The sequence below is a fragment of the Pezoporus wallicus genome, unplaced genomic scaffold (assembly GCF_028554395.1).
Source record: "Pezoporus wallicus isolate ANWC-B61680 ecotype Strahan unplaced genomic scaffold, APGP_CSIRO_Pwel_v1 contig_10548, whole genome shotgun sequence".
In the NCBI taxonomy this organism is placed as follows: Eukaryota; Metazoa; Chordata; class Aves; order Psittaciformes; family Psittacidae; genus Pezoporus; species Pezoporus wallicus.
The window spans coordinates 43,777-55,827 of record NW_026639416.1 but is presented as its reverse complement, the minus strand read 5'-3'; the positions used below and the strand labels follow the sequence as shown (position 1 = coordinate 55,827).

Sequence of the window (12,051 nt, the reverse complement as noted above, 5' to 3'; positions counted from 1 at the left end):
ACAGGGGCTTGGAGCAAGCTGCTCCAGTGGAAGGGGTCCCTGCCCGTGGCAGGGATTGGAGCTGGAGGAGCTTTAAGGTCCCTTCCAACACTTCCATGATTCTATAAGAAAGCTTCTTCCTGTTATGTACATACAAACCCAAGCAGGTCCTTTACAAGTGTTACAGAGGTGCTTTGCCCACCTTCTGAGCACCCCACTTGTCACCCCTTCCCACCCCCCCACCCCCCAAACAAGCTGTAGGGATGCGACACCCATTGCCCAGGCTGATGCTCCCATCTCGCTCCTGCAAACCTCTGCCCTGTGCTACCCAGTTGTGCCATTTGCATCAAGGAGGGCGACTGTAATTAAGTGGGGCTCCTCTCCACAGCTAATTACTGATCCCTCCAGCAAAGGCCTGGTGGCAGCAAGCTCAGAGCACCAAAGTGATAGACCCAACGCAAGGTCTCTTCTCCAACACCTTTTGATCACCTCTGCCAGGAACACCGGCACAAACCTAATTGCTCTAATCCAAAAAGCCTCCTTCCCCATCCCCTCTTTGATCAGGAGCTGCCTGGCCCTTTCGCAGCCTTTTCAAGGGGAATGTTTCCTTTCAAGCTCAGGAGGAAAAGGGCATTGGGAATGAAAGCTTTGGGAATGGGTTGAAAAAGCAGCTCTGCGGGAGAAGGAGGAGAAGGAGGATTCCTGGATCGCGCTCCCAGAGCACAAACTAAAGCGAGCGCTGTGAAGCTGCATCTCTGGCTGCTGCAAACGCCCGTTGGCTCAGCGAGAGGCTCGTAAAGAGGACGTTAACACCTTGCTTTGATTAATTAAAGACAAAACCCCGCCGTAGGGAAGCCTTGGCTGGAGATGATCTCCAAACCCACCACGGGCACACACCAAAGCCCTCCCTCACCAGCACAGCCCAGTGGGGACACTGCGAGTGACAACATGGAGCACTTCAAGCTTAAAGAGGGGAGGTTCAGGTTGGATCTAAGGCAGAAGCTCTTCGCTGTGAGGGTGCTGAGGCGCTGGCACAGGGTGCCCAGAGAAGCTGTGGCTGCCCCATCCCTGGCAGTGTTCAAGGCCAGGTTGGTCACAGGGGCTTGGAGCAAGCTGCTCTAGTGGAAGGTGTTGGAGTTGGAGCTGGAGGAGCTTTAAGGTCCCTTCCAACCCAAACCAGGCTGGGATTCTCTGTCAACCCCCAGCAAACACAGCCCTGCATGGGGCCATACCCCCTGAGCAAGGCCACCCTTGCAGGCACCAGCACCCAGTGCCACCCATCCAGGCTGCCTCCTCATCCCCAGGGCCACTGGAGCCACCAGTCCTTGAGGCCACCCCAGCTGATGGCTTCATACACAGATAGGTGGAACCCCAGCCGTGCATAGGCAAGGAAGGACACGGCATCATTAATTAAACCCTCTTGGAAACCATCAACCCCTCTGGTTAATTAACCCGCACACTAACATGCACGTATGCAAATCAAGGTGCTCCCCATTGGCTGCTCCACACGCATAGATTTGCATAACTCAACACTGCAGCACCCCAACAGTGATTAGCAGCAGTTAATGAAGGAGGAGACCAAGGCTGCTTCCCACCACCCAAAACTCAACCAGGTCATTGTGGCCACCACATCCCCCATTGCCACTGCCCCTTTTGAGGCTCAGAGCACAATGGATGCACTTGAGAGCAGAAGCAACTCATTGCAAGGGTTAAAAATACCCAGGAGAAGCTGGGAGATGCATTTTCCACACACGGATGCTTCCAGGAACGCTGCAGGTAACGGGCATCCGCTTGATGGGATAAGCTTAAACTGAGAATGCACTTGAAAGGGAAAATACAACAACAGAAAGCTCTTCTTTCTGCAAAGCCTGTTACATGCTTTAGGATGTCACTCCCTGCCAGGGCTCCCCCAGGCCTCACTGCTCTGCCAGAGCAGATTCCCAGCTGGAAAAGCAAGGGAAGAGCTCACACAGCATCAAAGTCCCCTTTACCCAGTTTTCCCCAAGCCCTGCTTGCCTCAACGGTGCTGTTCACTCCTAAAAGCCTGTTGGTTTTGTATGGAGAGGGAATATGGAGGGCATATCGAAACGAGCATCAGCCACAGCCGCCCACCATCCCTCCAACCCCATGGGCCACTGAGTCCCGGACACCGGCACAAAGGGAGATGCTCGTCGGGGCCAGATCTGGCTTTACTTATGTCTGTGATGCTGCTGCTGCCTCCGTGCTCAGCCCAGCCTCCTCCACCCCACTGTGCTTCACCAGGGAAGAAGCTTTCGCTGAACCACTCCATTAATGTCAACAAGGAAACAAACTCCTGGGAGGAGGAGGAGAGAGCAAACGGTGCTGGGATGCAGCAAAGAGAGAGCTGCAGAGAGATGGAAGATCCCAGAATCCAGCCTGGGTTTGGGTGGAAGGGAGCTTAAAGCTCCTCCAGTCCCAACCCCTGCCACGGGAAGGGACCCCTTCCACTAGAGCAGCTTGCTCCAAGCCCCTGTGTCCAACCTGGCCTTAAACACTGCCAGGGATGGGGCAGCCACAGCTTCTCTGGGCACCCTGTGCCAGCGCCTCAGCACCCTCACAGGGAAGAGCTTCCCTCACTGCAAAGCAAGGCAGGATCTTGCCCTGGTTCTGTGCACATCTCCATTTGCTCATCTGGATGCTGGCTATAGCGAAGGAGAGAGAGTGGCTGCAGCATCTCCCAGGGAGCAGTCAGGGTGAAAAGCTGCTTTGGGTACGGATCCCTACAGCCACCGGCTCCCTAAAGGGCAGTAAATTATTCCCAGCATTTTTTTGCTTTAGGAAATGGAAGCAAAAGTTGCAGTTTTTTCTTGTGGAACAGGAGGAAAATGACTTTTCTGGTGATATTTTGGGTGCCCCAACACACATGGGTCTGCTGGAGCGAGTGCAGAGGAGGCCACGGAGATGCTGCGAGGGCTGGAGCAGCTCTGCTCTGGAGCCAGGCTGAGAGAGCTGGGCTGGGTCAGCCTGGAGAAGAGAAGGCTCCTGAAGGGGAGACCTGAGAGCAGCTCCAGTGCCTGAAGGGGCTGCAGGAAAGCTGGAGAGGGGCTTGGAACAAGGGATGTAGGGACAGGCCAAGGGGAATGGCTTTAACCTGCCAGAGGGGAGACTGAGATGAGCTCTGAGGCAGAAGCTCTTCCCTGTGAGGGTGCTGAGGCTCTATTGTATGATACAGAGGAGGTTTGTTCCATCACACTCCGCAGACACAGGGACACGGAGACACCAGGCAGGATCTTTACATCCCCCATAGCAGCTGCTCATGGCCTTGCCTCACCCTGCAGCATCCCCAGCTCCCTGCAGCCCTCCCAGGGCCAGAACAAGTCATGGATGTTCCACTCTGGATCACTGCGCCCTGTGGGACAGCGCCCGTCCTCCCGCACGGCTCTTCCTCACAGCCCATCAGCTCCTCCATCCACAGCAGCCCCGCTCTGCTCCAAGTTAACATTCAGTTAATCCCTCTCCCAGCTCCAAACCAATGCTTGGGCTGCCGAGATCCTCCTGCCAAGGGGAAGGTTTCACAGCCAGAAGAACCCAGTATGGACTTGTTAGCACAAGAAAGCAGGGCTTTAATGTGGGGCTGCCACTGGGTTTGAGAAGCGCAACACGGCTTTGGTTTATAAGGGTGCTCCAGGGCTTTTCCCGATGCTGGAGTTGCCCCCAGGATGCTTGGGGAAGGGGATCATTCAAGCCATCAAAATTCCTCCCATTTAAGCAATGAAGCAGCATCCTGCTTCATCCCTGCTTCATCCCAGACCACCCCCAGGCAGAACTGGCCCTGGGAAATCAGATGCCTCTAATTAATGACTCAATAAATAGAGATTGATGGAACAGGTTAATCCTGTACCTCATTCCTGCTTTATTAATGCTCATCTTGGCTTCTAGACATTGACCACTACTGCACTTGCAAAGGAATTACACAATGGCTTAAAGAGGCAGCAAGTTGTTCATTAATTATCCTTTCAGACTAGGACTGTCCTTGCTTCACAAGGAGATAGGAGGCAGGTAAAAACCCATGTCCATCACAGAGTGTGACAGCTTACGGAGGGGCTGTGAGATGTGGAGCTCAGCATCTGCTGAAACACAGTGGATGGAAGGACGCGAAGAGCACACTGTTGCTTTAGTACACCCCATACTGCAGAGCTGCACCCCATCCCTGCTTGGTTCCTGCAGCACAGGGACATGGCAAACGCACTACAGCTGTCCTGCCCATTCCTTATCCCTGCAGCACGGTCCATGGTCCATGCCTGGACCGTGCTGCCTCAGCCCCATCATGGATGGGGTGATCTGATCCCACCACCCAAACTCACCCTCAGCCAGGCAGGGGGACCACCACCTTCAGAAGCAGGGCAGGGGCTGTGCTCCCTCTCTTCCACATGACAAAAAGCAGGGGGACTGCTGAGATGGGGCCATTTGACCACACAAAGGCTCTGCCAGGCAGGGAAACACCAGCGCAGAGACAGGGACCACGCAGCGGTGCCAAGTGGGATACAAGGAGACCATCTGGCAACCGGGATGGAGCTTTCTGCACCCAAACCCTCCGGAATGTCAAAGAGGTTTGGTCCCCTGAAGCTCCTGCATCCCACCTGCCGGTCCCTTCCCTGTCCCCAGCAGGACCCCCATCAGCTGGAAACCCCATGGACCACTGCAGAGCAGGAACAGACACCGCAGCATCCCTGCAGTGCCAGAGGGACCAAACGAGCCCTCCCCACACATCCCAGCCCACAGCACGGTGATGGATGGAGTTAAATGGAGCACTGGGGAAGGCATTTTGCCTGGATAGCAGCAAGCTCCCTCCTGCAGGGACCCAATGGGCCACCAAGCCACGTCCCACCATGGGGGCTAGCAGCCCCATTACTTGCCCCATTAAAACGCCAATGGAGCAGCAAGCATCCCGCAGCCCTGTGGTACCCCCAGCTCTGAAGCCACCAGAGGAGCAGAAGATGCTTCAGCATCTCCACTGCAGCTGCTCCAAAGGCTCACGTGGGTTTTCCAAAGCACAGGGGGGGAATTCCCATGGCTGAGCAAGCGGAGGGGCAGGAAGGGGGATGCAGGCAGCACAGAGAGCAAAGCAGGATTTGTTTGCGATGGTCTTTAGAAGTCAAAGGTGTTTAAACAAAGAGCAGGCTGAGGGAGCGCTGATGGCCTTCCTCAAATAGCAGAGAGACTTAGTGAAAATGCCAAAGGGAAGGAGGGCAGAGCACAGCTGGGAGCTGGATTTAGGAGTTAAGGAGCATGGAGGCACTCGTGCTCCATGGGAAATGTCAGGCTGGGTTCAGCCATCGCTGCTCCGGCACAGGGACCCTCTGCCACCACCCCCTGCGCAGGCTGGCGCTGCCATTGTGCCACACCGTGCCATGAGGATGCCCGGAGGAGCTGCAGGAACCACAATGGGTGGATGTGGCCAAGTCCCCTCCTGGGCAGGACCTGGGCCGTGTTGTGCCAGTGGTAACGGGGAAGACGCTGCTGGTCCCCAAGAGCTGCCCCTCATTGCATCCACATCGCATCACCAGGGGCTGCTCTGAACCTGCGCATCCCAGCATGGCTCATCCTCCATCCCCCAGCCCCTGGGATGCAGCCGCATCCATTGCAAGGGGACAGGAGCCAGGCAGAGGGGTCTGAGGCCCCCACACCCCCAGGACTGGGGTCATCCCACAGAAGGGTCATGGCCAGACTCGCTGCCAGACCACAGGGGCCACAGCGAAACCAGCCCAAGGCCATCGTCCCAGCCAGGAGCAGGAGGGGAGCTCTTGGTAAGAGGACAATAGGGGGGGTTAGACTGGGAACTGGGGTTCACCATGCCCCCATCTGCTCCAGAAGGGAATGCCCATTCCCCACGTACCCATATGCTACCTTCCATGTGCACCCTGTGCTGGCAGCGCTCCCGCAGGCAAGCACCAAAGCAGGGGATCAGCAGCAGGGATGAGCATGATGCCAGCAGGATCTGGTCCCCATCACACACGGGGGGGTGAGGCTGGGCCTCTCCTTGGGATCACAGGTAAAGAGGAGCCCCCAGCTCACCCCAACCTCTCGACAGCCACCCAGGGAAGGGACCCCTTGGCCCAGCTGGGACGGGACAAGGCGCAGGCCCTGCACAGGCACCGCTCGCCCCTTGCCCACGGACCCGCGGCCGCTGCTCCAGCGGGAGCATCCACAGCATCCGGTAGCGCTGCAGCAGCATCCCCAGCGCAGAGCTCTGCTGCCACCGCCCGGGGACACGGAGCCCGCACACACAGCACCCCCCGCACCACCAGCGCCCCCCGGCGCCATCAACACCCCCGCGGTACCCACGGCACCGGCTGTGCTCCTGCAAGGAACAGGGGTCACGGGGACCCCATAAGGAACACTGGGGGGCAGAACCTCCCTGCAGAGAAGTGACCCATTGAGATGAGCTCTTAGGCAGAAGCTCTTCCCTGTGAGGGTGCTGAGGCGCTGGCACAGGGTGCCCAGAGAAGCTGTGGCTGCCCCATCCCTGGCAGTGTTCAAGGGCAGGTTGGACACAGGGGCTTGGAGCAAGCTGCTCCAGTGGAAGGGGTTGGAGTTGGAGCTGGAGGAGCTTTAAGGTCCCTTCCAACCCAAACCATGACTCTATGATTTCATGCCTAGAGAGGCGAGACATCCCCAAGCCACAGGGATGCACCGAGCGACGATGTCCCCTGTGGCAGTGGTACCCGGCCATCCCCCAGGGATGCAGGAGCTCTGAATCCATGGAGAAGACCCTGCAAACACCTCCAATGCACTGCAGCCATGCTCCCCGCAGCGCCAGTGCACCGGGGAGGGGGGCAGCTCCAGGGGACCCGCTGTGGGTACCGGGGTGCCGGACTCACCGGACTTGTGGACGCTGCGGAGGCAGGAGAGGGAAGCGTTCAGGCGGGCGCATTCCTCACTGTTGGCCCCAAACTTCTCCACGGTGGCACAGACCTGGTCGTCGGTCATGTCCAGCAGCTCCTCCAGGCTCAGCTGCCCCGGGGTGATCTCCTGACAGGGAGGAACAGGGGCAGGGGTGAGGAAGGAGGAATGAACCCCCCTGGAGCATCCCCTAACCCAGCACATCAGGGCATGCAGAGGAGAAACCCCATTTAGGTCCCAGACCCAAAACCATTCGTTTTCCCTCTCAATCTACAGGAAAACCCAAGGAACTTGTGAATACCCCATCCCTGGCAGTGCTCAAGGCCAGGCTGGACACAACCTGCTCCAGTGGGAGGTGTCCCTGCCCATGGCAGGGATTGGAACTGGATGAGCTTTAAGGTCCCTTCCAACCCAAAGCAGGCAAGGATTCTGTAATTCTAAAGCCCAAAGGGCACCATTTGATCCTCAGCTTTTGCACGGCCTCAGGCACATCCAGACCCAGCTCAACACCAGGACATGCGGGGACACTGTGCAGACCTGTCCCCAGGCTGCTATGGGATCACCTCTGGGTGCCACCCCCTTGCTGCCCCCATCACCTGCATGAGCCCCAGATGCAGCAGCAGGAAGCTGTGACCTGCCCATGCCATCACTACACTGTGACAGGGACATGGGAGGCCCCCACTGAGAAGGTGAAGCAGCACCCACAATGTCCCCCTGGCACCCATGTCCTTCGGTGGGAACACCAATGGGGTGCCCTCACTGGAGGAGAGCTGTGGGGCGGCCCTAGAGGCGCATCCCACCATGGACCTGCAGCATCTTCCATGCAGTGAAACCATCTCCTTCCTCCATCCCGGTGCCCCAGCCTGCACCAAGGCCCAAGCACAAGGCTTCAAACCAGGCTCTATCATGGAAAAAGCTCCCCCCTTCTGCTCAAGGACCCCACAATCCCCTGGATGAAGCACCCCGGAGGTGCCCGGTACCCACGGCCGCAGCAGGGCCCTCACCTCCATCACCTCCTTGCGCATGTCGACGATGCGGAACCAGTGCAGGAGCTGGGGGAAGCCCTCCAGCTTGGCATTGCGCTCCTGCAGGGCCACCTTCCTCTTGCAGGACAGCTGCCGGCTGAAGTACTTGACCAGCTTGCTCTGGAAGAGAGGGTGGAAGCCCCATGGGACCCCCCTGCCATGGCTCCCGCAGCGGGATGGGGATGCAGGAGGGTGAGCGCAGGCTCTGCCCCATTCCTGGGGCACTCGCAGCCCATCCAGCCCTCAAACACCCCCTGTTACCTGCTGCGAAGTCAAGGCCTCCTTTAGCATCCATCTGAGTGTCCAAAAGGAGCATTTCCCTCCCCAGAAAGCCCTTTCTCAGCCCCGTTATCCCCAGCCCAGGGTGCTCCAATGCTGTGGTGCTGCTTGGGGGATTCACATCCTTCACACACACAAACACCCCCCCTCAAAAGCAGAGAGGACGGGGGACACAGATGCAAATACCACCCCTCCCAGCACCCAAGGGACACACTCCCCTCACATACACCCAGGCTCCATGCAAAGGGACCCCCAAGCATCCCTCCTTGGGAGCACACACAGTCCCAAGGCTGGGATATAGGTGTTTTGCTCCTTATTCCCCCCACACCTGCCCCAGCCCTTCTTCCTCCACCGTCCTCATCACCCTCAATCCCCTTGTGCTTGGCAACGGTCTCATCCCTCCTCCAACCATCCCCACCAGCACAGTGAGGCCAAAGATGCTGCATTGGCAACCACAGCCTGACACGGAGCAACTGGGCTCCATCCCTAGGGATACAGAGCAGAGCCGGGCTTGGAATCCTGTTGGGATTTCCTCCTCCTGGATTTCCAGCCGGGTGATTCCCTGCCCGCAGCAGCACTAGATGGTGCTGTGCCCCTGCCCAGCCCCAAAACAGATGAGCAAAGTATGCGATGGTTTGGAATAGACAAAGGGAGAAACCCCATGGAAGCGTTAGGGGGAGCATCCCCATTGCTGCCCTTGGTGGTACCCCACAAAGGTACCACCAGTGATGGGCATGAGGCTTGGTGCGATGAGATGCATGTGAGCAGAGAAGGGGGGGAAATCAGCCCCCTGCACGCACCCATGGTGGTTGGGGTGAGCTGGATGCACCCATAGACATGTGTAACAAGTAAAACCAGCCCCACTGCACCGTTTGGGGGAAAACAGAAGAGGCTGCTCGTGCCCATCCACTTGAAAACAGTGAGCAGCCACCAAAGTGTCCCACCAGCATCACCACCAGCATCACCACTGACAGCATCACCACCAGCATCACCAGCATCATCACCAGCATCACCACCACCAGCCAGACACCCAACCATGCAACTTGTCCCAAGCCCCAACCTGGATAACAGCCGTAGAGCTTAAATACTGACAATTAACACCCAAAACAGAGCCAAGGGGATGCCCAGGGAGCCCCATGGGGCTGGGCAGCACCAGCAGCACCCTGACCAGCTGCCAGCTCCAGTTGCTTAAGGAAAATCAATCTCCTGACGCAGAGCATCCAAGGGATTCAGGGTCAGCCCCAACCACGCATCCTAAACCCCAGGCCTCAGAGAGGAAGCAGCAGCAGGCACCTTGAGTCCCAGCCTGGTTTGGGTTGGAAGGGAGCTTAAAGCTGCTCCACGTCCATTGTCCACCAACTCCTCCAGTCCCCACCACAAGCTGAGAGCCCAGGGGGAAGCAAAGGTGATGCCGGAGCCACAGCAGCCTCTTTAGTGCTAAAAGGGTCCTGGGACAGAGCTGGGGACCAGGCAGCCCCCCCACCACATACAGAGACATAACAGGAACAGGGAAAGGAGGGGTGGGAAGTGGAGGTGCTTTAATTCACAGCTCCGGGTGGGGAGGTTCACTCCCCCCAGCCCTTGAGAGACAGGGGGGGGCATTGTTAGGGCAAACAAGGACACAGATGTGATGTCCAGGCTGATGCTTTGGTCCATGGGGAGAGAAAAGCCGCCCCTATAAGTCCAAAAGCACTTCTTGTTTAGGCAAAAGCTCCATCAGCGGGGCTGGAAGGGGAAGTGATGGAGACGGCCCCGTGCTATGGGGACAGCCCCATCCCATGGCTCTGGTGATGCTCTCACCCTGCATGGGATGGAGGTCGGGTCAATGTGCTAAACGCGGCCCTGCTGTAAAGGCCACGTCCTGTTCTGTGTTCCCCACAAGCCGCTCCCTGCCTCACTTCATCCATATGGAAAAGGGCAGGGGGATATCCTGGGGGGCTGGGGCTGGGGGGGGGGGGGCAAGCAGAGGGGTTGGAGTCCAAACAGCACAGATGACGATGCTGTCTGGGGGATGCGCTGCTGGTCCAACTGGGAATGATGCTGGGGGGGGGGCAATATTCCTTCCTCTGGAGCTGGGGCTCGGTTTGAGGGTGCAATGCTCTATCAGAAGAGGGCAAAACACCAGCAGCCCCTTCCCCTTGGCCACGCTGAGGGGCTCCCCGTCTCCTCCCTGAGGCAGAGACCTCCGGATATAGAACAAGAGCCCATCAGGGCCCTGCTGCCCCATGGCGATGGGTGCAGGCAGAGGACGGGTTTCCCCACTCCATGTCCTCCCCTGCATCCTTGGGTGACCCCAGCGAGGCGAGGGGCTGGAGCCCCCAGTGTCCCCATGCAAACCCAACGGGGAATTCCAGCCTATTCCCATCACCCCGGGCAGGATTTCCCCCCGCTCCCAGCACCCAGAGCGGCACCAAGCAGCGGGCACGGGAGCAAACAGGCGGTCTCCAAGGAGCAGCGGGTGCTGCACCCCCGGCACCCAGCACCCGCCTGACGTCAGCCGGGATGGAGACGGCTCCGAGCCTGGAGACCGGGGAGAGGCAGCGGAAAATCCACCTGCGGGAGCACGAGGGGAGGATTAACCTGGGAATGAGCAACCGGGAGCCATGGGGGGACCCCAGCGCCGTGAGAGCCCCCCTGCAGCTCTGGGGCAGCAGCACAAGAGGGACGTGGAGCTGTTGGAGCGAGTGCAGAGGAGGCCATGGGGATGCTGCGAGGGCTGGAGCAGCTCTGCTCTGGAGCCAGGCTGAGAGAGCTGGGCTGGGTCAGCCTGGAGAAGAGAAGGCTCCTGAAGGGGAGACCTGAGAGCAGCTCCAGTGCCTGAAGGGGCTGCAGGGAACCTGGAGAGGGGCTTGGGACAAGGGATGTAGGGACAGGCCAAGGGCAATGGCTTTAACCTGCCAGAGGGGAGACTGAGATGAGCTCTCAGGCAGAAGCTCTTCCCTGTGAGGGTGCTGAGGCGCTGGCACAGGGTGCCCAGAGAAGCTGTGGCTGCCCCATCCCTGGCAGTGTTCAAGGCCAGGTTGGACACAGGGGCTTGGAGCAAGCTGCTCTAGTGGAAGGGGTTGGAGTTGGAGCTGGAGGAGCTTTAAGGTCCTTTCCAACCCAAACCAGGCTGGGATTCTATGGTGGGATCAGCTCATGCCTGTGTCAGATGCCCTCATGCTCTGCACCTCCTGTTGTTCCCAGCTTTTCCACAGCCACACCAGGGTGACTTGTCCCCGACTCCTACCAAGGGGCTCATTATTCCACAGACACCTGGAGCAGCCGGGGCTGGGGAATTCCTGGCCACGGTTCTGTTTTCCCTCTCAGGGCTCTCACGCCATCTCTGGCTCCGCACATCATTTGTTTCAAGCACTGCTGAACGGTCCCTGGGGCTCTCTCTGGAGTACAGGGGCCAAGATGGCTCAGCCCAGCATCCTGAAGTGCCAGGCTCTCCAGGAGGATACAGCCCAGGCAGAAACCTGCTGTGCTCACCCATGCTGTCAGGTACCAGAGATTCCACACACCCAGGCAGGGAAAACCCCAGTGCTGAGGCAGCACCTCCTATGGCTCTTCCCCAGGTGCCTCTTCCCATCCTCACCCACACGTTCAAGCAGAAGCCAAAAGGATCCCAGGATGGTTCCCCCTTCCCAGCAGGCAGCGGGGGAACCACTGATCCTGAGGTTACCCTTGGAGTCCTGTTCCATACTTTTAAATGGGATGGGGGTAACACAAAGAACAGCACAAACATCCCAAGTGGTGGTAGCTGGTGTTTGATCGCAGCCGCTGCCTTGACTTGAGCCCATCCCAAGCTACAACCAAGACCCCAAATCATTCCAGCCCTGAGAAGTGCCTCTGAATCCCGGCTGCAGCCAGTGTTACCCATCCCAAAGCGAGGATGCTGCACCACAGGATGCAGTGGTAC

General features: G+C 58.4%; 1 protein-coding gene across 3 annotated transcripts in view; it reads right to left on the bottom strand.

Annotated features, from left to right (window-relative positions):
• The window catches only part of KSR2 (kinase suppressor of ras 2), a 71,686-nt gene extending 63,702 nt beyond the window's left edge, over positions 1-7,984 (bottom strand). For all 3 annotated transcript variants that reach the window (XM_057414644.1, XM_057414646.1, XM_057414645.1), the window contains exons 1-2: positions 7,848-7,984; positions 6,822-6,972 (exon numbers count right to left, since the gene is read on the bottom strand). In XM_057414644.1, the coding sequence (XP_057270627.1) occupies positions 6,822-6,972; positions 7,848-7,868 (172 nt within the window). In that variant the 5' untranslated portion in view covers positions 7,869-7,984. The remainder of the gene's footprint in view (positions 1-6,821; positions 6,973-7,847) is intronic.
• Positions 7,985-12,051: the final 4,067 nt, after the last annotated feature.